Source organism: Neomonachus schauinslandi, chromosome 7 (assembly GCF_002201575.2).
Source record: "Neomonachus schauinslandi chromosome 7, ASM220157v2, whole genome shotgun sequence".
NCBI lineage: Eukaryota > Metazoa > Chordata > Mammalia > Carnivora > Phocidae > Neomonachus > Neomonachus schauinslandi.
This window is the reverse complement of record NC_058409.1, coordinates 3376054-3396029: the sequence shown is the minus strand read 5'-3', so window position 1 is coordinate 3396029 and position 19976 is coordinate 3376054. Positions and strand designations below refer to the sequence as shown.

The window sequence follows — 19976 nt, the reverse complement described above, 5'->3', positions numbered from 1 at the left end:
CCTTTCTTGTTTCTTGAGAAAGGCTTGTATTGCTATATACTTTCCTCTTAGGACTGCCTTTGCTGCATCCCAAAGATTTTGAATAGTTGTGTTTTCATTTTCATTGGTTTCCATGTATTTTTTTAATTCTTCTTTAATTTCCTGGTTGACCCATTCATTCTTCAGTAGGATGCTCTTTAGCCTCCATGTATTTGAGTTCTTTCCCACTTTCCTCTTGTGATTGAGTTCTAGTTTCAAAGCATTGTGGTCTGAAAATAGGCAGGGAATGATCCCAATCTTTTGGTACCGGTTGAGACCTGATTTATGACCTAGAATGTGATCTATTCTGGAGAATGTTCCATGGGCACTAGAGAAGAATGTGTATTCTGTTGCTTTGGGATGGAATGTTCTGAATAGGTCTGTGAAGTCCATTTGGTCCAGTGTGTCATTTAAAGTCTTTATTTCCTTGTTGATCTTTTGCTTAGACGATCTGTCCATTTCAGTGAGGGGGGTGTTAAAGTCCCCCAGTATTTTTGTATTGTTGTCTATGTGTTTCTTTGCTTTTGTTATTAATTGCCTTATATAATTGGCTGCTCCCGTGTTAGGGGCATAGATATTTACAATTGTTAGATCTTCTTGTTGGATAGATCCTTTAAGTAGGATATAATGTCCTTCCTCATCTCTTATTACAGTCTTTGGTTTAAATCTAATTTGTGTGATATAAGGATTGCCACCCCAGCTTTCTTTTGGTGTCCATTAGCATGGTAAATGGTTTTCCACCCCCTCACTTTCAATCTGGGGGTGTCTTTGGTTCTAAAATGAGTCTCTTCCAGACAGCATATCGATGGGTCTTGTTTTTTAATCCAGTCTGATAGCCTGTGTCTTTTGATTGGGGCATTGAGCCCATTTACATTCAGGGTAACTATTGAAAGCTAGGAATTTAGTGCCATTGTATTGCCTGCAAGGTGACTGTTACTCTATATTGTCCGTGTTCCTTTCTGGTCTATGTTGCTTTTAGGCTCTCTCTTTGCTTAGAGGACCCCTTTCAAGATTTCCTGTAGGGCTGGTTTTGTGTTTGCAAATTCCTTTAGTTTTTTTTTTTGTCCTGGAAGCTTTTTATCTCTCCTTCAATTTTCAATGACAGCCTAGCTGGATATAGTATTCTTGGCTGCATATTTTTCTTACTTAGTGCTCTGAATATATCCTGCCAGTCCTTTCTGGCCTGCCGGGTCTCTGTGGATAGGTCTGTTGCCAATCTAATGATTCACCCAGTTACCCCATCCCCCCACCCACCTCCTTCCAGCAACCCTCAGTTTGTTTCTTATAGTTAAGAGGCTCTCATAGGTTTTCTCCCTCTCTGAAGACTTCCCATTCAGTTTTCCCTCCCTTCCCATATGATCCTCTGCGTTGTTTCTCATATTCCACATATGAGTGAAACCATATTATAATTGTCTTTCTCTGTTTGACTTATGTCGCTCAGCATAATACCCTCCAGGTCATCCATGTCGTTTTAAATGCTAGGTATTTTCCTTTCTTATGGCCAAGTAAATTCCAATGTGTGTGTTTGTGTGTGTGTGTATCACATCTTCTTTTTTTTTAATTTTATTTTATTATGTTATGTTAGTCACCGTACATTACATCATCGGTTTTTGATGTGGTGATCCATGATCCATTGCTTTCGTATAACACCCAGTGCTCCATGCCATACGTGCCCTCCTTAATACCCATCATTGGGCTAACATATCCTCCCCTCTATAACCCTCAGATTGTTTCTCAGAGTCCATAGTCTCTCATGGTTCATCTCTCCCTCCAATTTCTACCCCCTTCATTTTCCCTTCCTTCTCCTAATGTCCTCCATGCTGTTCCTTATGTTCCACAAATAAGTGAAACCATATGAAAATTGACTTTCTCTCTTGACTTATTTCACTTAGCATAATCTCACATCTTCTTTATCCACTTATCTGTCAGTGGACATCTTGGCTCTTTCCACACTTTGGCTATACTGGACATTGCTGCTATGAACATTGGGGTGCAGGTGTTCCTTGGGATCAATACATTTGTATCTTTGGGGTAAATATCTAGTAGTGCAATTGCTGGGTCATAGGGTAGCTCTATTTTGAACTTCTTGAGGAACCTCCATACCATTTTCCAGAGTGGCTGTACCAGATTACATTCCTATCAATAGTGTAAGAGGGTTCTCCATTCTCCGCATCCTCGACAACATTTGTTGTTTCCTGACTCATTAATTTTAGCCATTCTGACTGGTGTGAGGTGGTATCTCATTGTGGTTTCGATTTGTATTTCCCTGATCACAAGTAACGTGGAGCATTTTTTCACGTGTGTGTTGGTCATTTGTATGTCTTCTTTGGAGAAGTGTCTGTTCATGTCTTCTGCCCACTTCTTGATTGGATTATTTGTTTTTGGGGGGTTGAGTTTGAGAAGTTCTTTATACATCTTGGATACTAGCCCTTTATCTGGTATATTATTGGCAAATAACTTCTCCCATTCCATGGGTTGCCTTTTAGTTTTGTTGACTGTTTCCTTTGCTGTGCAGAAGCTTTTATCTTGGTGAAGTCCCAATAGTTCATTTTTGCTTTTGTGGTCCCTTGCCTTTGGAGATGTGTCTAACAAGAAGTTGATGTGGCCAAGGTCATAGTGGTTTCTGCCTGTGTTCTCCTATAGGATTGATGGATTCCTGTCTCACATTGAGGACTTTCATACATTTAGAGTTTATCATTGTGTATCATGTAAGAAAATGGTCCAGTTTTATTCTTCTACTCGTGGCTGTCCAATTTCCCAACACCATTTGTTGAAGAGGCTGTCCTTTTTCCATTGGATATTTTTTCCTGCTTGTCGAAGATTAGTTGACAATAGAGTTAAGGGTCCATTTCTGGATTCTCTATTCTGTTCCATTGATCTATTCATCTGTTTTTGTGCTAGTACCATGCTGTCTTGATGATCAGAGCTTTGCAATATAGTTTGAAGTCCGTCATTGTGATACCACCAGCATTAGCTTTCTTTTTCAACATTCCTCTGGCTATTCGGGTTCTTTTATGGTTCCATACAAATTTTAGGATTGTTTGTTCCAGCTCTGTGAAAACTGTCAATGGTATTTTGATAGGGATTGCACTGAATGTGTAGATTGCTCTGGGTAGCACAGAAATTTTGACAGTATTGAATCCTTGATTACTCTTTCTTCTATCCCATTGTTAGGGTATAGAAATGCAACTGCTTTCTGTGCATTGAATTTACATCCTGCCAAGTTGCTGAATTCCTGTATGAGTTCTAGCAATTTGGGGTGGGGTCTTTTGGGTTTTCCACATCGAGTATCATGTCATTTGCAAAGAGTGAAAGTTTGACTTCTCTGCTGATTTGGATGTTTTTATTTCTTTTTTGTTGTCTGATTGCTGAGGTTAGGTCTTCTAGTACTATGTTGAACAACAGTTGTGGGAGTGGGCATCCCTGTCATGTTCCTGACCTTAAGGGAAAAGATCTCAGTTTTCCCCCATTGAGAATGATATTCACTGTGGGCATTTCATTGATGGCTTTCATGGTATGGAGGTATGTCCCCTGATCCCTACACTGTGGAAAGTTTTTTTAATTAAGAAAGGATGCTTTATGTTGTCAAATGCTTTTTCTGCATCAATTGAGAGGATCATATGGTTCTTGTATTTTCTTTTATTAATGTGATGTATGTTTATGAATGTTGAAGCACCCTTGCATCCCAGGAATAAATCTCACTTGGTCATGGTGAATAATCCATTTAATGTTCTGTTGGATCCTACTGGCTAGTATCTTGGTGAGAATTTTAGATTCATGTTCCTCAGGGATGCCAGCCTGTAATTCTCCTTTTTGGTGGTGTCATTGTCTGGTTTTGTATTCAAGGTAATGCTGGCCTCATAGAACGAATTTAGGTGTTTTCCTTCCATTTCTATTTTTTGAAACAGCTTCAGAAGAATAAGTATTAGTTTTTCTTTAAATGTTTGGTAGAACTTCCCTGGGAAGCCATCTGGCCCTGGACTCTTGTTTGTTAGGAGATTTTTTTTTAAATATATATACTTTTAAAATTTTATTTATTTATGTGACAGAGAGAGAGATAGTGAGAGTAGGAATGCAAGCAGGGGGAGTGGAGAGGGAGAAGCAGGCTTCCTGCTGAGCAGAGAGCCTGATGCAGGGCTCGATCCCAGTAGCCTGGGATCATGATCTGAGCTGAAGGCAGATGCTTAACCACTGAGCCACCCAGGTGCCCTGTTAGGAGATTTTTAACTACTGCTTCAATTTCCTTGCTGGATATTTCTTCCTGTTTCAGTTTCAGTAGTTTGTAAGTTTCTAGGAATGCGTCCATTTCTTCCACATTGCTTAATTTGGTGGCATATAATTGCTCATAATATGTTCTTTTGTATTTCCTTGGTGTTGGTCATGATCTCTCCTCTTTCATTCATGATATTATTAATTTGAGTCCTTTCTCTTTTCTTTTTGATAAGTCTGGCTAGGGGTTTATCGACCTTATTAATTCTTTCAAAGAATCAGCTTCTAGTTTCATTGATCTGTTCTACTGTTCTTCTGGTTTCTATTTTACTGATTTCTGCCCTAATCCTTATTTTTTTTTCTCCTGCTGGTTTAGACTTTATTTGCTCTTCATTCTGCAGATCCTTTATGTATAAGGTTAGCTTGTGTATTTGAGACTTTCTAATTTTTTGAGAGACTTGTATTGCTATCTACTTCCTTCTTAGCACTGCCTTTGAATATCCCAATGGTTTTGAAAAGTTTTGTTTTTATTTTCATCTTATTTCAATGAATTTTTTTTAATTCTTATTTAATTTCCTAGTTGACCCATTCATTCTTTAGTAGGATGTTCTTTAACCTCCTTATGTTTGAGTTCCTTCCAAATTTCCTCTTTTGATTGTGTTCCAGTTTCAAAGCATTGTGGTCTGAGAAGATGCAGGGAATAATCCCAATCTTTTTGTATATTTTGATACCTGATTTGTGACCTATTCTGGAGAATGATATGATATATTCTGCAGAAAGTTCCATGTGCACTTGAAAAGAATGTTCTTTCTGTTGCTTTGGGATGGAATGCTCTGTTTATGTCTGTGAAATCCAACTGGTCCAATGTGTCATTCAAAGCCCTTGTTTCCTTGTTGATCTTCTACTTAGATGATCTTTCCATTGCTGTGAGTGGTGTGTTAAAGTCCCTTACTCTTATTGTATTATTATCAATGTGTTTCTTTAATTTGGTTATTAATTGGTTTATATAATTGCCTACTTCCAAGTTAGGAGCATAAATATCTATAATTGTTAGATCTTCTTTTTGGAAAGACCCTTAAATTATGATATAGTGTCCCTAGACAAAATCTAATTTGTCTGATATGAGGATTGCTACCCCAGCTTTCTTTTGATGTCCATTAGCATGATACATTGTTCTCCAACCCCTCTCTTTCAATGTGGAGGTATCTTTAGGTCTAAAATGAGTCTCTTGTAGACAGCATGTGGATGGGTCTTGCTTTTTTATCCAATCTGAATCCCTGTGTCTTTTTTTTTTTTAAGTTTTCATCTTTAATGAAATGACCTTGGAAATAATGTACATTTCCATGACACCAATACTACAGTTTTCGGAGTCACAATAAGATACACAAAATTACATCTGTAATTAATATGAATGCCAACTTTTCAAGCAGTAATTTCTGTTACATGGCAAACAAAATCAAGAAAGCAACCATCAAACAAGAGAGACCCATACCTTCAGACAGGGCAAATCCCAGGATAGCATATAAGAACAGCTGCTGCTTTAGCATAGGGTTTCTGGCATAACCAATTATAAGGCTGCCAGAGACTGTTCCAATACCAGCAACAGAACCAGTCACTCCCACTGTTGCAGCACCTGCACCAATAAATTTGGCAGCAGTATCAATGTCTCTGCTGATGGCACTGGTCTGAAACTCCCTTTGGATTAGATGAGACACACCATTCTGGGCCCCATTAAATACCGTAGAGCCCTCTCCAGTCCTAGCCTCTGGTCGAGATAACACTGATGCAGAAATTGGTTCATAGGCAACTCTGGATCCAGGTCGGATCAGAGCGTGGCAGGCGAGCTTGGCACAGGTGAACATCTTACACTCTTGGGGCAGTGCAGCTGGAGGACCTGGGTGACAGGGGACGTGGGCTCCACTCCCGCTTCCCTTCTTCCCTGGAGGTGGTGGCAGCAGCAGTCAAAGGAGTGGCCACCCTGTGTCTTTTGATTGGAGCAGTTAGCCCATTCACATTCAGAGTAACTATTGAAAGATGTGAATTTAGTGCCATTGTATTACCTGTAAAGTCACTGTTTCTGTATATTGTCTCTGTTTCTTTCTGGTATGTTTTTTAACATTTAATATTTCTTGCAGGGCTGGTTTAGTGGTCACATATTCTTTGTATGTTTACCCTGGAAGCTCTTTATCTCTCCTTCTATTCTGAATGACAGCCTTGCTGGATAAAGTATTCTTGGCTGCATTTTTTCTCATTTTGTACCCTGAATATATCATGCCGGCCCTTCTGGCCCACCAGGTCTCTCTGGATACATCTGTGCCTAGCCTAATGTTTCTACCCCTGTAGGTTAAGAACCTCTTATGTTGAGCTGCTTTTAGAATTTTCTGTTTATCTCTGAAATTTGCAAGCCTCACGATTATATGTCAGGGTGTTGATCTATTTTTATTGATTTTGGGAGGGGTCCTCTCTACCTCTTGAACATGAATACGTGTTTCCTTCCCCAGATGAGGGAAGATCTCAACTATGATTTGCTCAAATATACTTTCTGTCCCTCTCTCTCTTTCTTCTTCCTCGGGGACCCCAATAATTCTAATATTATTTCATTTTATGATATCACTGATTTCACAAAGACTCCCTTCATGGTCCATTAGTAATTTTTCTTTTTTTTTTCTTCACCTTCTTTCCTTTCCATCACCTTGTCTTCTATGTCACTCACTCTCTCTTCTGCCTCATTTAGCCTCGCTGTTAGAGCATCCAATTTAGAGTGCATCTCAGGTAAAGCATTTTTAATTTTGGCCTTATTAGAATTTATTTATGCATTAAGAGATTCTCTAGTGTCTTTTATGCTTTTTTCAAGCCCAGCTAGTAACTTTACAATCATTATCCTGAGTCCACCTCTGATATTATACTTATATCTGTATCGATTAGATCTGTGGCAGAGAGTATTAACTCTGATTCTTTCTTTCATTGTGTATTCTTCCTTCTAGTCATTTTGTTCAGAGAAGAATGGATGAATAAGAGAATAAAATCAATAATAACAACCACAACCCAAGCGAAATTATACTAAACAAATCCAAAGAGGTCAGAAACCAAAAGATAAAGGGGGAAAAAAAAAGAGAGGGGAGAGAATATTATCTCCCATGTGGACAAAACAAAGTGATCCACTTGGTCTTGAGTGTATTTTGGTCTGTGTGTTAGAATACACTAAATCCCTGTAAGGAAAAGAAAAACAAAAAAACAAACTATATATATATATATAATATTTGATTACAGTGAAAGGAAGTCATAAATGAAGAATATATCTATAAAATGTAAACATAAAAATGAAGATAAAAAGGAGTTAAAAACAAAGAGTTGATAAAATAAGAAACTAGTTGAAAAGGAAAAAAGAAAAGGGAAAATTTAAACTGAAAGATAAACGAATCGTGAATGAAGAAAAAAACCTTCAAATTCTATATACTATTTTCCCCTAGTGCTGGAGTTTTGCAGTCCTGTGTGCTCTATAAACATGGTATTCCCTGTTCTTCCCGCTAGTCTTCTGGGGAAGGGGCCTCCTGCATTTGTTCTCAGGTGTCTTTGTCTGGGTGGAGTTGTACCACCCCTTGCCAGGGGGCCTGGCTCAATGTAAGCTGCTTCTGGTTGTTCTATGTGGATTTTATTCCCTGAAGGCTTTCCTTGACTCTTTAGAGGATGAGAATAAAAATGGCTGCCTCCTGATCTCCAGCCCTGGAGCTTAAAAATCACAGTACCCTTTCTTCAGTAAACCCTCAGGGATAAGCGGTCTTCATTTTTGTGTGTGCCAAACTCTGCAAACTCCTGCAGTGTGCACACACACTGATCCTCCTGGGGAAGGAAGAGGCACCCACTTTTCTGTCCTGTGAAGGACCTCTGTACTGAGAGCTGCCGACTGATCATTCTGCTGTTCATGGTTCATGATGTACCAAATTGAGAGCCCCCTCCTGGGTTCACTGACTGTAACCAGTTTCCCCACTCCAATGCTTGGGAACTCTGCTGGCTCATGCACCCCTGTTCTTTCTGTGACTGTGGGGATCCTGAGACCACATTGTCCCACCTAGGATTCTGCCCTGCTTCAGTACCTGAGCACCTGTCAGGCTGAGACATCTCTCACTGGAGCAGATTTCTAAAGGTTCTGATTCTGTGTTCTGGACCTATATCACCTTCCAGTAGCCCGCTTACAGAGGCTCCCTCCCCTCACTGTTTATCTTCCAATATATCCCCTCAGTTTCATTTCTCCACACTCCTACTCTGCAAAAAGTGGTCGCTTTTCTATTTGTAGAATTCCAGCAATTCTTTTCTAACATTTCAAGTGTTCAGTATAATTTGATAGTTATCTAGCTAATTTCAGTGGACCAGATGAAACGAGGTTCCCTACTCTTCTGTCATCTTGCCACTCCCCCCACACCCTTTTATTTTGAAGCATTATATATATGTAACATAATATGTAATATGAACACACACACACACACATATATCTACAAATCTATATAATATGACCAGAATTGTGGTAATCAGTTGCAGGGGGTGGTGAGGGAGAATTGGAGAAAAGTGGTCAAAAGATACTCCAATTATAAGATAAATAAGTACTGAGAATATAAAATACAACATGATGCCTATGCTTAATACTGCTGAATTGTAGATGCGAAGTTGTTAAGAAAGTTGTTTTGTTTCTCTTGCCTTTAGAAACATGTCTTGAAAGAAGTTGCTGTGGCCAGTGTTGAAGAGGTTATTGCCTATGTTCTACTCTGGGATTTTGATGGATTCCTGTCTCAAATTGAGGTCTTTCATCCCTTTTCAGTTTATCTTTGTGTATGCTGTAAGAAAATGGTCCAGCTTCATTCTTCTGCATGTGGCTGTCCAATTTTCCCAGCATCATTTACTAAAGAGACTGTCTTTTCCATTGGATATTTTTTTCCTGATTTGTCTAAGATTAGCTTACCACAGAGTTGAGGGTCCATTTCTGGGGTGTTTATTCTGTTCCATTGATCTATGTGTCTGTCTTTGTGCCAATACCATGCTGTCTTGATGATCACAGCTTTGTAATAGAGTGTGAAGTCACGCATTGTGTTTCCCCCAGCTTTGGTTTTCTGTTTCAATATTCCCCTGGCTATTTGGAATCTTTTCTGGTTCCATAGAAATTTTAGGATTGTTTGTTCCAGCTCCTTGAAAAATGTTGATGGAATTTTAATAGGGATTGCATTGAAAGTGTAGATTGCCCTGGGCAGCATAGACATTTTCACAGTTTATTCTTCCAATCCATGAGCATGGAATGTTTTTTGTGTCTTTGTGTCTTCCTCAATTTCTTTCATAAGTGTTCTGTAGTTTTAGAGTATAGATCCTTTACCTTTTTGGTTAGGTTTATTCCGAGGTATCATGGTTTTTGGTGCTGTTGTAAATGGAATCAATTCCTGAATTTCTCTTTCTTCAGTTACATAATTAGTGTATAGAAATGCAACTAATTTCTGTGCATTGATTTTGTATCCTGCCACATTACTGAACTGCTGTATGAGTTATAGTAATTTTGGGGTGGAGTCTTTTGGGTTGTCCACATAAAGTATCATGGTCATCTGCTAAGAGAGAGAGAGTTTGACATCTTCTTTACCAATTTGAATGCCTTTTATTTCTTTTTTCTTGTCTGATTGCTGAGGCTAGGACTTCTACTACTATGCTGAACAATAGTGGTGAGAGTGGGCATCCCTGTCATGTTCCTGACCTTAAGGGAATGGCTCTCAGATTTTCCCCATTGAGAATGATATTCACTGTGGTGTTTTCATAGATGGCTTTTATGATATTGAAGTATGTTCCCTCTATCCTTATACTCTGAAGAGTTTTAATCAGGAAAGAATGCTGTATTTTGTCAAATGCTTTTTCTGCATCAATTGAGAGGATCATATGGTTTTTGTCTTTTATTAATGTGCTCTATCATTTTGATTGATTTGTAAATGTTGAACCACCCTTGCATCCTAGGAATAAATCCCACCTGGTTGTGATGGATAATCCTTTTAATATACCTATGGATCCTATTGGCTTGGATTGTGTTGAGTATTTGGCATCCATGTTCATCAGGGATATTGGTCTATAATTCTCCTTTTTGATGGGGTTTTTGTCTGGTATGGGGATCAAGGTAATGTTGGCCTCATAGAACGAGTTTGGAAATTTTCCTTCCAAACTATTTTTTGAAACAGCTTCTGAAGAATAGGTATGATTTATTCTTTAATTGTTTGATAGAATTCCCCTGGGAAGCCATCTGGTCTTGGACTCTTATTTTTTGGGAAGTTTTTGATTACTGCTTCTATCTTGTTACTAGTTATTGGACTGTTCAGATTTTCTTCCTCTTCCCATTTCAGTCTTGGTAGTTTATCAGTTTCCAGGAATGTATCCATTTCTTCCAGATTGCCTAATATGTTGACATATAGTTGCTCATAATATGTTTCTACAATTGTCTATATTACATTGGTATTGGTTGTGCTCTCTCCCCCTTCATTCATGATTTTATTAATCTGGGCCCTTTTTGTTTTCTTTTGGATAAGTCTGGCCAGAGGTTTATTGATCTTATTAATTTTTTCAAAGAACCAGCTTCTAGTTTTGGTCATCTGTTCTACTGTTCTTCTAGTTTCTATTTCATTGATTTCTGCTCTGATCTTCATTATTTATCTTCTGAGCTTTCTTTGCTCTTCTTTCTCCCAGTATTTAGGTGTAAGGTTGTGTATTTGGGATTTTTCTAATTTTTTTGAGAGAGGCTTGGATGGCTATGTTTTTCCCCCTTAGGACAGACTTTGCAGTATCCCATAGGTCTTGGACCAATGTGTTTTCATTCATTGGTTTCCATGAATTGTTTAATTTCTTCTTTAATTTCCTGGTTGACCCAATCATTCTTTAGCAGGATGCATTTTAACTTCCAAGTGTTTGAATTCCTTCTATATTTTTTCCTGTGATTGAGTTCCAGTATCAAAGCACTGTGGCCTGATAACATGCAGGGAATAATATCAATCTTTTGGTTTCAGTGGAGACCTGATTTGTGACCCAGTGTGTGGTTTATTCTGGAGAAAGTTTCATGTGTATTTGAGAAGAATGAGTATTTTGTTTTTTGAGAGGTAATGTTCTGTACATATCTATGAAGTCCATCTAGTCCAATGTGTCCTTCAAAGTTCTTGTTTCTTTGTTGATCTTCTGCTTAGATGATCTGTCCATTGCTGTGATTGGAGTGTTGAGGTCTTCTACTATTAATATATTAAGGTCAATATGTTTCTTTTTGGTTATTAATTGGTTTATATAATTGGCTGCTCCCATGTTGGGGGCATAGATATTTACAATTATTAGGTCTTCTTGTTTGATGGACCCTTTAAGTATAATATAGTGTCCCTCTTCATCTCTTATTACAGTCTTTTGTTAAAATCGAATTTGTCTGATATGAGAATTGCTACCCCAGCTTTCTTTTGATGTCCATTAGCATGGTAAATATTTTTCCATCTCCTCACTTTCAATCTGGAGGTGTCTTTAGGTTCAAAATGAGTCTCTTGTAGACAGCATATGGATGGGTCCTGCTTTTTTTATCCATTCTGCAATCCTGTTTCTTTTGATCAGAGCATTCAGCCCATTTACATTTAGAGTAAGTATTGAAAGGTATGAGTTTAGTGTTATTGTATTGTATATAAAGTCCCTGTTTCTATAGATTTTCTGTTTCTTTCTGGTCTATGTGACTCCTGGGGTTTCTCTTGGTTTACAGAATCCCCCTGAAAGTTTCTTGCCCTGCTGGGTTGTGGTCACCTATTCTTTCAGTTTCTGCCTGTCCTGAAAGCTCTTTATCTCTCCATCCATTCTGAATGACAGCCTTGCTGGATAAAGTATCCTTGCATGCATGATCTTCTATTTAGTACCCTGAATATATCTTGCCAGCCCTTTCTGGCTTGCTAGGTCTCTGTGGACAGGTCTGACATTATTCTGATGTTCCTCCCTCTGGACAAGAGAAATCTCTTCCCTCTTGCTGCTTTCAAGATTGTTTCCTTGGATCTAAGATTTCCAAATTGTACTCTTATATGTCATGGTGTCAGTCTGTTCTCATTGATCTTGGGGCCTCTCTGCCTCTTGGATACGAATGCTTGTTTCCTTCTCCAGATTAGGGATGTTCTCAGCTATGATTTGTTCAAATATACCTTCTAGCCCTCTCTCTCTCTCCACCCCCTTAAGCACCCCAATAATTCTGACATTGGAATGTTTCATGACATCATTAATCTCTGCAATCCTTTTTCTCATGTGCTACTATTGACCTATCTCTATTTTTCTCCCCTTCCTTCTTTTCCATCAGCTTGTCTTCTAGATCACTATTCTCTTTTCTGCCTCTGTTACCCTGGCTGTTTGAGTATCTAATTTAGACAGCATCTCATTCAAAACATTTTTTAGTTCAGTCTGATTAGATATCATTTCTACTCTTAGAGATTTTATATTGTTATTAATGCTTTTTTCAAGTCTAGCTATTGACTTTATGATTGCTATCCTGAAGTCTATCTCTGACATTTTGCTTGTATCTATATCCATTATTTCTGTGGCAGAGAACATTGACTCTGTTGCTTTTCTTCCTTGAGAGTTCCTGGTCATTCTGTTGAGGGATAGTTGAGTGAATGAGCAGAGTCCAAAATATCAACCACGACCAAAGCAACATGTACCTTAACAAAATCTGAAGCAGTTAGAATCCACCACTGAAAAAAAAAAAAGTCAAAATGAAACATAATAAAATTTATAAAAGTAAAAAATTTTTAAAAAGGGGGTGATGAGAAGGGGGGCTATAATCTCTGTGTGGACAAAGCAGGGTGTTTCAGTTGTTCCTGGGTGTATTTTGGTTTGTGTGTGGGAGGACACTACTTCCCAAAATTACAAGGAAAGTAAAACTTGTATAAGGTAAAATTTAATAATGAAAAAAGGACTACAATAAAACATATATATATTTGAAAAAATACAAGTTAAAAAGCTAATATAAAATGTAAGTTGATATAATAAACATCTATTTGAAATGAGAAAAATGTAAAAAGAAAAAAAAACAGAGAAAAAGCATAAGGGAAAGAAAAAAGAGAGTTTTATCTGAAAAAATAAGCCATTGGGGAATGCCTGCATCTCAATATACTATTTTCCCCTGGTACTGGTATTTTACAGTCTTTTCTGGTCCATAGGGTTGTTGTCTTCTTGTTCTTCCAGCCTGTCTTCTGGGGGAGAGGCCTGCTGTACTGTTTCTCTGATAACCCTGCTTGGGCAGAGTTGCCCTTCCCCCTGTTAAGAGGATGGGCTTGGTGGAAACCCATCTTCTGTGCTTTTGTTCCCTGGTGGCTTTCCATGCCTCTTCTGAGGGTCAGAGCAAAAATGGCTGCACCCACACCTCTAGCCCAGAGCAGAGAAATTGCAGTCTGCTCTCTCCACTAAACCCTTCAGGACAAACAGTCTCCATTTCTTTTTGCATTGCCAAAAAACACAGCCTCCCATGGTGCACACCCACAATGACTCTCTCAGAGATCATCCCAGAGGCCTCGAAGTGTCCCTGCCCTTTGTGTTTCTAAAACAATATCCAAACTATGGTTTTGTTGACTGTTTCCTTTGCTGTGCAAAAGCTTTTTATCTTGATGAGGTCCCAATAGTTCATTTTGCTCTTGCTTCCTTTGCCTTTGGTGATGTTTCTAGGAAGTAGTTGCTGTGTCTGAGATCAAAGAGGTTGCTGCCTGTGTTCTCCTCTAAGATTTTGATGGACTCCAGTCTCATATTTATGTGTATATGTCTATTTACATACATGCTTAATAAATTGCATATATGTTTGTGTAAAAAGAAAAAAACAAACAAACAATATCCAAACTATGGAGGGAGCCCAAGTGTCCACTGACTGGTGAATGGATAAAAAAAGAAGTGAATATGTATATATATATATACACACCTGGTTGCATGTCCTTAAAGACACAAATGTTTTCCTTTTCTTCCTGGTTAATTACACCTCATCTTGGTTCATTGATTTTAATTTGCTTCTCTGCCATGTGTATATATTTCCTCTTGATAAACATTCTCTGGAAATTTTGATAATGCTGTTGTACACATCGGGGTGCATGTATCCTTTTGAATCTGTATTTTTGTATCCTTTGGGTAAATACCTAGTAGTGCAATTGCTAGTTTATAAGGTAGTTCTATTTTTAACATTTTGTGGAACCTCCATACTGTTCTCTGAAGGGGCTGCACCAGTTTGCTTTCTCACCAGCAGTGCAAAAATGTTCCCTTTTCTCTGCATCCTTGCCAACATCTGTTGTTCCTTTTTTGTTAATTTTAGCCATCCTGACAGATGTGAGAAGATATCTCATAATGATCTTGATTTGTATTTCCCTCATGATGAGTGATGATGAGCATCTTTTCATGTGTCTGTTAGCTCTCTGGATGTCCTTTTTGGAAAAGTGTCTATTCATGTCTTTGTGTCTTTAAGGAAATGCAACAGTGATCATTAATATATATTATATATTAATATATATAATCTAATATATATATTCTAATATATATTAGAATATTACTCAACCATCAAAAAGAATGAAATCTTGCTTAATTCTAATATATATATAAGAATATATATATTAGATTATTACTCAGCCATCAAAAAGAATGAAATCTTGCCATTTGTAATGATGTACGTGTAGCTAGAGTGTATTATGCTAAGTGAAATAAGACAGTCAGAGAAAGCAAATACCACAAGATCTCATTCATATGTGGACTTTAAGAAACAAAACACATGAACATATGGGAAGAGGGATAAGAAAAAAAGGGAGAGGGAAACAAATCATAAAAGTCTCTTAATGATAGAGAACAAACTGAGGGTTGATGTACGGAGGTGGGTGGGGAATGAGCGAGATGGGTGATGGGGATTGAGAAGGGCACTTGTTATCATGAATACTGGGTATTATATGTAAGTGATGAATCACTGAATTCCATTCCTGTAACCAATATTGCCCAGTTAAGTACTGAAAATTTAAATAAAAAAATAATTAATTTAAAAAATGCAGAAAGCTAAGCAGGAAATCAGGGAAGTTCAGAAGCAAGTTAAAGAATGTTGGGAGAACACCACTAATAGCTTGAATTTGGAGTAACCAGGTATCTCTAAACAGTACTGGTAGAACTGAAACAGAGGTTTGGATAGAAATCTTTTAGCCTCCAAATCCCCTTATTCACATCATCAATTCACAACTGCTCCATCCCTACCTGGCACAACCCTAGAACTTTACTTAATGGTGATGTGAAAACCAAGGGATCTGGACTTGGAAAAAATAAGTATGATATAGCTGAATAAGTGGAAAGTTGAGATGCTGAGTTATGAGAACCTCCATCCCCTTTGCTCTATTTAGTTCACAAATGCTGGAAGCCCTCAGAGGGACTCCTCCCAGAAGAAACAAACCACTGCATAACAAACAAATAAATAAACAAAACCTAGATATACTGACATTTGGGGTTTCACAGATCAATGCATCATTGAGATCATAGTTTAGTGAAGTTTGCCAGTTATTAAGACCTTGCTCTGGCCCAGAGACCTTTGCATCAGCAGAGAACCAGTGATCACTAGTCTTTTTGAGGAGAGCTTCTAAAAACAAAATAAAGAAAAAAAACAAATAAACAAAAAAATCAAAACATATAAGTAGAGAGAAAAAAGAACATAGAATATGCAGTGAACAAAATAATTCAAAATAAGTTAAAAGAAGAACTGTGACTAATCTGTTCAGAAAGATGAGAACAAGGGCACCTGGGTGGCTCAGTTGGTTGGGCGGCTGCCTTGGGCTCAGGTTGTGATCCTGAAGTCCTGGTGTTGATTCCCACATCGGGCTCCCTGCTTGGCGGGGAGTCTGCTTCTCCCTCTGACCCTCCCCCCTCTCGTGCTCTCTCTCTCTCTATCTCAAAAAAAAAAAAAAAGATGAGAACAGGTGTTAGCTAGAACATCATGTTATAAAAATAGCATTAGAGAAATAAGTGAGTATAATAATAAAATATAATAAATAATATTTAAATTATGACAGTAGAGACAACGTAGAACTAAAAGGCAAATATGAAAAGGTGGAAATAGGAAATAAAATTTGAGGTTCAATTTAAGAAAACAAAAAGGTAAATAATAGGAATTCCAGAAGGAAAGAATAGAAAAAAATGCTCCTCTAAAATGAGGGAGAAAATCAAGAAAGAGGAAAGCATGGGTTAAAGAGGAGAAGGAGAGCAGGGATGGGGTTTGGTGGTGAGGAGACTGCAAGAGCTCTTTCTTCAGGTAAGCCTCACGCAAGCGGTGTGAGTGGGACCAGGAAGACAGAGGTTGTAGAAGGGGTGACATAGAAAGAAGAAATTGGGAGAATTCTGAAGTATTCACAATTTCTAGAGAATATTTATCAAGAGGAAGTATATACACATGGCAGAGAAGCAAATTAAAATCAACTAACCAAGATGAGATGTAATTAACCAGGAAGAAAAGAAAAAACATTTGTGCATTTAAGGAAATGCAACCACAGTGCTAATGACTGTTGTCAACATGTATACCATCTTAATAATACAAAGATTGAATTTTACTTTGACAAATTCAGTGGAGCTATAACTTTCTTAGGATGATGGGGGAATATTTTCATATGTGTGTAAAGGCCAGGAGAAAGGAAAGGATCACTGGTAGTCAAACTTATACCATTTACATCACTATGGATTCTCAAAAGAATGCTACATAACCAGATGACAAAGGTAGGGCTTCCTTTAACTCAAGGAGAAAACTCACAGACTGCAACCAGACTACATTATAAGCCATGTGAAGGAAAAGGCTTCTTTCCTTCCACCATGCTATAATCTAGCCCTTAGTACAGCACATGATATCTGTGTATGTGCACCTGACAGACCTCATCTCCACCCCCTGGAGTTCCTCAGAAGGATGCCAATGGAAACTAACATTTTGCTTAAGTAAAACATATTAATCTGTGGTAAAATTATTTTTAATTTTGAATGTTCTTATTATAAGAGAAATACCTTAATGACAGCTTAGAGAAAACCTCTGTCATGGAACAAGATAATGTGCATCCATTTTTAAGTTATAAGGAATGTTCAATGATGTCCTAAATGTGCTAGAATGGTAAACAGAGGAAAACATATTAAGCATTAAAAGAAAATTTTATGGAAAATAACAACAAGTTAATGTACCAAACAATTTCTTCGTCTATGCTGTAAAACTTTGGATAACCAACTTCCTTTTAGTTTTACAAAATGAAAGGAGGGAAATTGCCTTAGAAAGATATTTAAAGCAATAAACTACTATTTAATTGGTAATTACAGAAATATATGTGGAGAAAATAAGAAAGAAAACATTTTATTGTATCTTCCTAATTGTTTTTATAGTAATATGGTATACAAATGAGACAGGGCAGGTAAATCCAGTGCCTGGTGATGAGAGCAGCTGCAAACATCACTGCAATGGGTTAATGATAGTTCACACCTCAGGACTGTTACTGAGAGGTAACTAAGAATATCAGTGTTCCCATCAAACCTTCCTCCATCCAATGAGGCAGGCATAATGATGAACCACTTTTTATCTATGAAAAGTCCAGGGACCTGAAAATGGTAAAATTCCCTTATCTCATAAGTCTCACATTTATGTACTTGACTCTCAAGACAGCCCTTGATCCAGAATGTATCCTGGGTGCCGGGGATGATAATGATGGTTAAAGTGCTGATGATAACTAACACAAAGACTAGGAGCCAAGAAAGAGCTCCACTCATATTAACTTACTTGATGTCCACACAAATAAAGACAATGAGGCACAAAGAGGTTAAGTAATTTGCCAAACGCTGTAGGTGGTGACGGGGGTTGTAGCTCAGATCATCTTGTGCTCTTAAACATAAAATGCCTCTGATAATGATGATGATGATGATAACCAAACACCTGCTCAAGGATGATAATGTTTAATGACAAAAAGAAAAAGAAAATCAACATTAATCCATCAAAGTCACCTATAATATAATTCTGTTGTTTTTCATGTTTTTTTAAAATTTTATTTTATTTCCCTAGTGATTAAGGAATACACCAAGGACATACAGTGTTGTGTGAGGATAATGTATTGTCATTAATTAACCCACAAGGTGGCAAAAGAATGATGCCAAGTTGGTCCATAGTAATACCTATTGGATACCTAGATAGATTTGAAAATAATCCTGTGGGGATTTTTATTTACTTATAGATTTCTTCTGACTGTGGAAACAGGTCAGCAAGCCAAAGCATAAAGGGGAGAAATATAAAAGTGTCAAATACCATCATAAATGGCTATGAGTTTAGTCTCTAAGTTATAAGCTACTTAATGAGTCAAGAGAGACTCATGATGAGATCTGTTCCTTGAGAACACACAGAAGAAAGCTAAGTAGACATAGGACAGAGGCCCAACTTCCTTTACCTCAAGAAGCAGCAGTAAAAGACAGAAAATCTCCTAAAAATTCTTTCCCCCTCCTTGACTTTTGATTAACTTGTTCCTCTTTTTGAAACTGGAACTGAGAAGTTAGGAAACATAATGAAGGTCACTCAGACCATATATAACAAAAACATGATTAAAACTTCAATTGGGAAAAAAGATGGCGGAGGAGTAGGGGACTCTATTCCAACTGGTCCCTGGAACTGAGCTGGATATCTACTAGCTGAACACCTATGAAATCAGCATGAGATGTAAGAAGATAGACTTGGATCTCTACAAACAGAATATCACAGGCGGTTGGTTTTGAGGTACCAAGCGGGGAGCCGTGATTCTGCAGGCAGATATTGGAGGATAAACTGCAGTAGGAGGGAGCCTGGCCATGGGGATTCTACACAGCTGGTGAGTGATAGCCTCCAACGCTGGGGACTGGGTGCAGACTCACAGACCAGTAGTGGTGGGCAAAGGACTTTAGGGCAGTCCCCCGGACAGAAACCTGGAGCAGCAAGGTCTCACAAGCAAACTGGGGGCAGCTGGTGGTTTTAGAAGCAAAAGGGGCAGAGACATGCCCCGACCTGGAGGCAAGGACTGAGAGCCTTACTGAGGAGCCCACAACCCAGGACTCTGCAGTTTATAACACCACAGAAAGAAACAGAGATAGTGTGGCCTGCAGAGCTCACTGACAAACAGACTGTGATCTCTGTGCTCTGAGGCAGAGGGTTGGAAATGGTGTCTTCTGCTCTGACTCTTTGAAGAGATGCAGAAAGCCACCAGGGAAAGCCACCAGGGAAAAAAAGCCTCAAAAAACCAGTTTCCACTGAGCCCATCCCCCACCACAGGGGGACAGGGCAACTCTGCCCAAACAGGGTTGCCTGAGTAACAGCACGACAGGCCCCTCCCCCAGAAGACAGGCTGGGAAAACAAGAGGCCAGCAACCCTGAGGTCCCAAGAAAACAGGTGCATCTTGCTTGGGTTCTGGTTAATAATTTGGACTCTATACATACCCTCAACTGACCATCAACAGAATGACTAGAAGGAGGAACCCCCAAAATAGAAAAGACTCAGAGATTATGACTTATGCCGCAGATTTACAAATGGATGCAGATATAACCAAGATGTCGGAGATGGAATTCAGTCTAGCAATTGTGAAGACAATGGCTAGAATGGAGAAATCAATAATGGCCACATAGAGTCTCTAAGGGCAGAAATGAAAGCTAAATTGGAAGAACTTAAAAATGCTATCAATGAGATCCAATCTAATCTAGATAATCTAACAGCTAGGGTAAGTGAGGCAAAAGAATGAATAAGTGA

The 19976-nt window shown here is 38.3% G+C and overlaps 1 protein-coding gene across 1 annotated transcript; it reads right to left on the bottom strand.

The window, feature by feature from the left end:
* Positions 1 to 5666: 5666 nt before the first annotated feature.
* LOC110581177 (ATP synthase F(0) complex subunit C3, mitochondrial-like) lies at positions 5667 to 6089 on the bottom strand. Its single transcript, XM_044916993.1, has one exon. The coding sequence runs from the start codon at positions 6087 to 6089 to the stop codon at positions 5667 to 5669; it is 423 nt and encodes a 140-aa protein (XP_044772928.1).
* Between the last annotated feature and the right edge of the window lie 13887 nt (positions 6090 to 19976).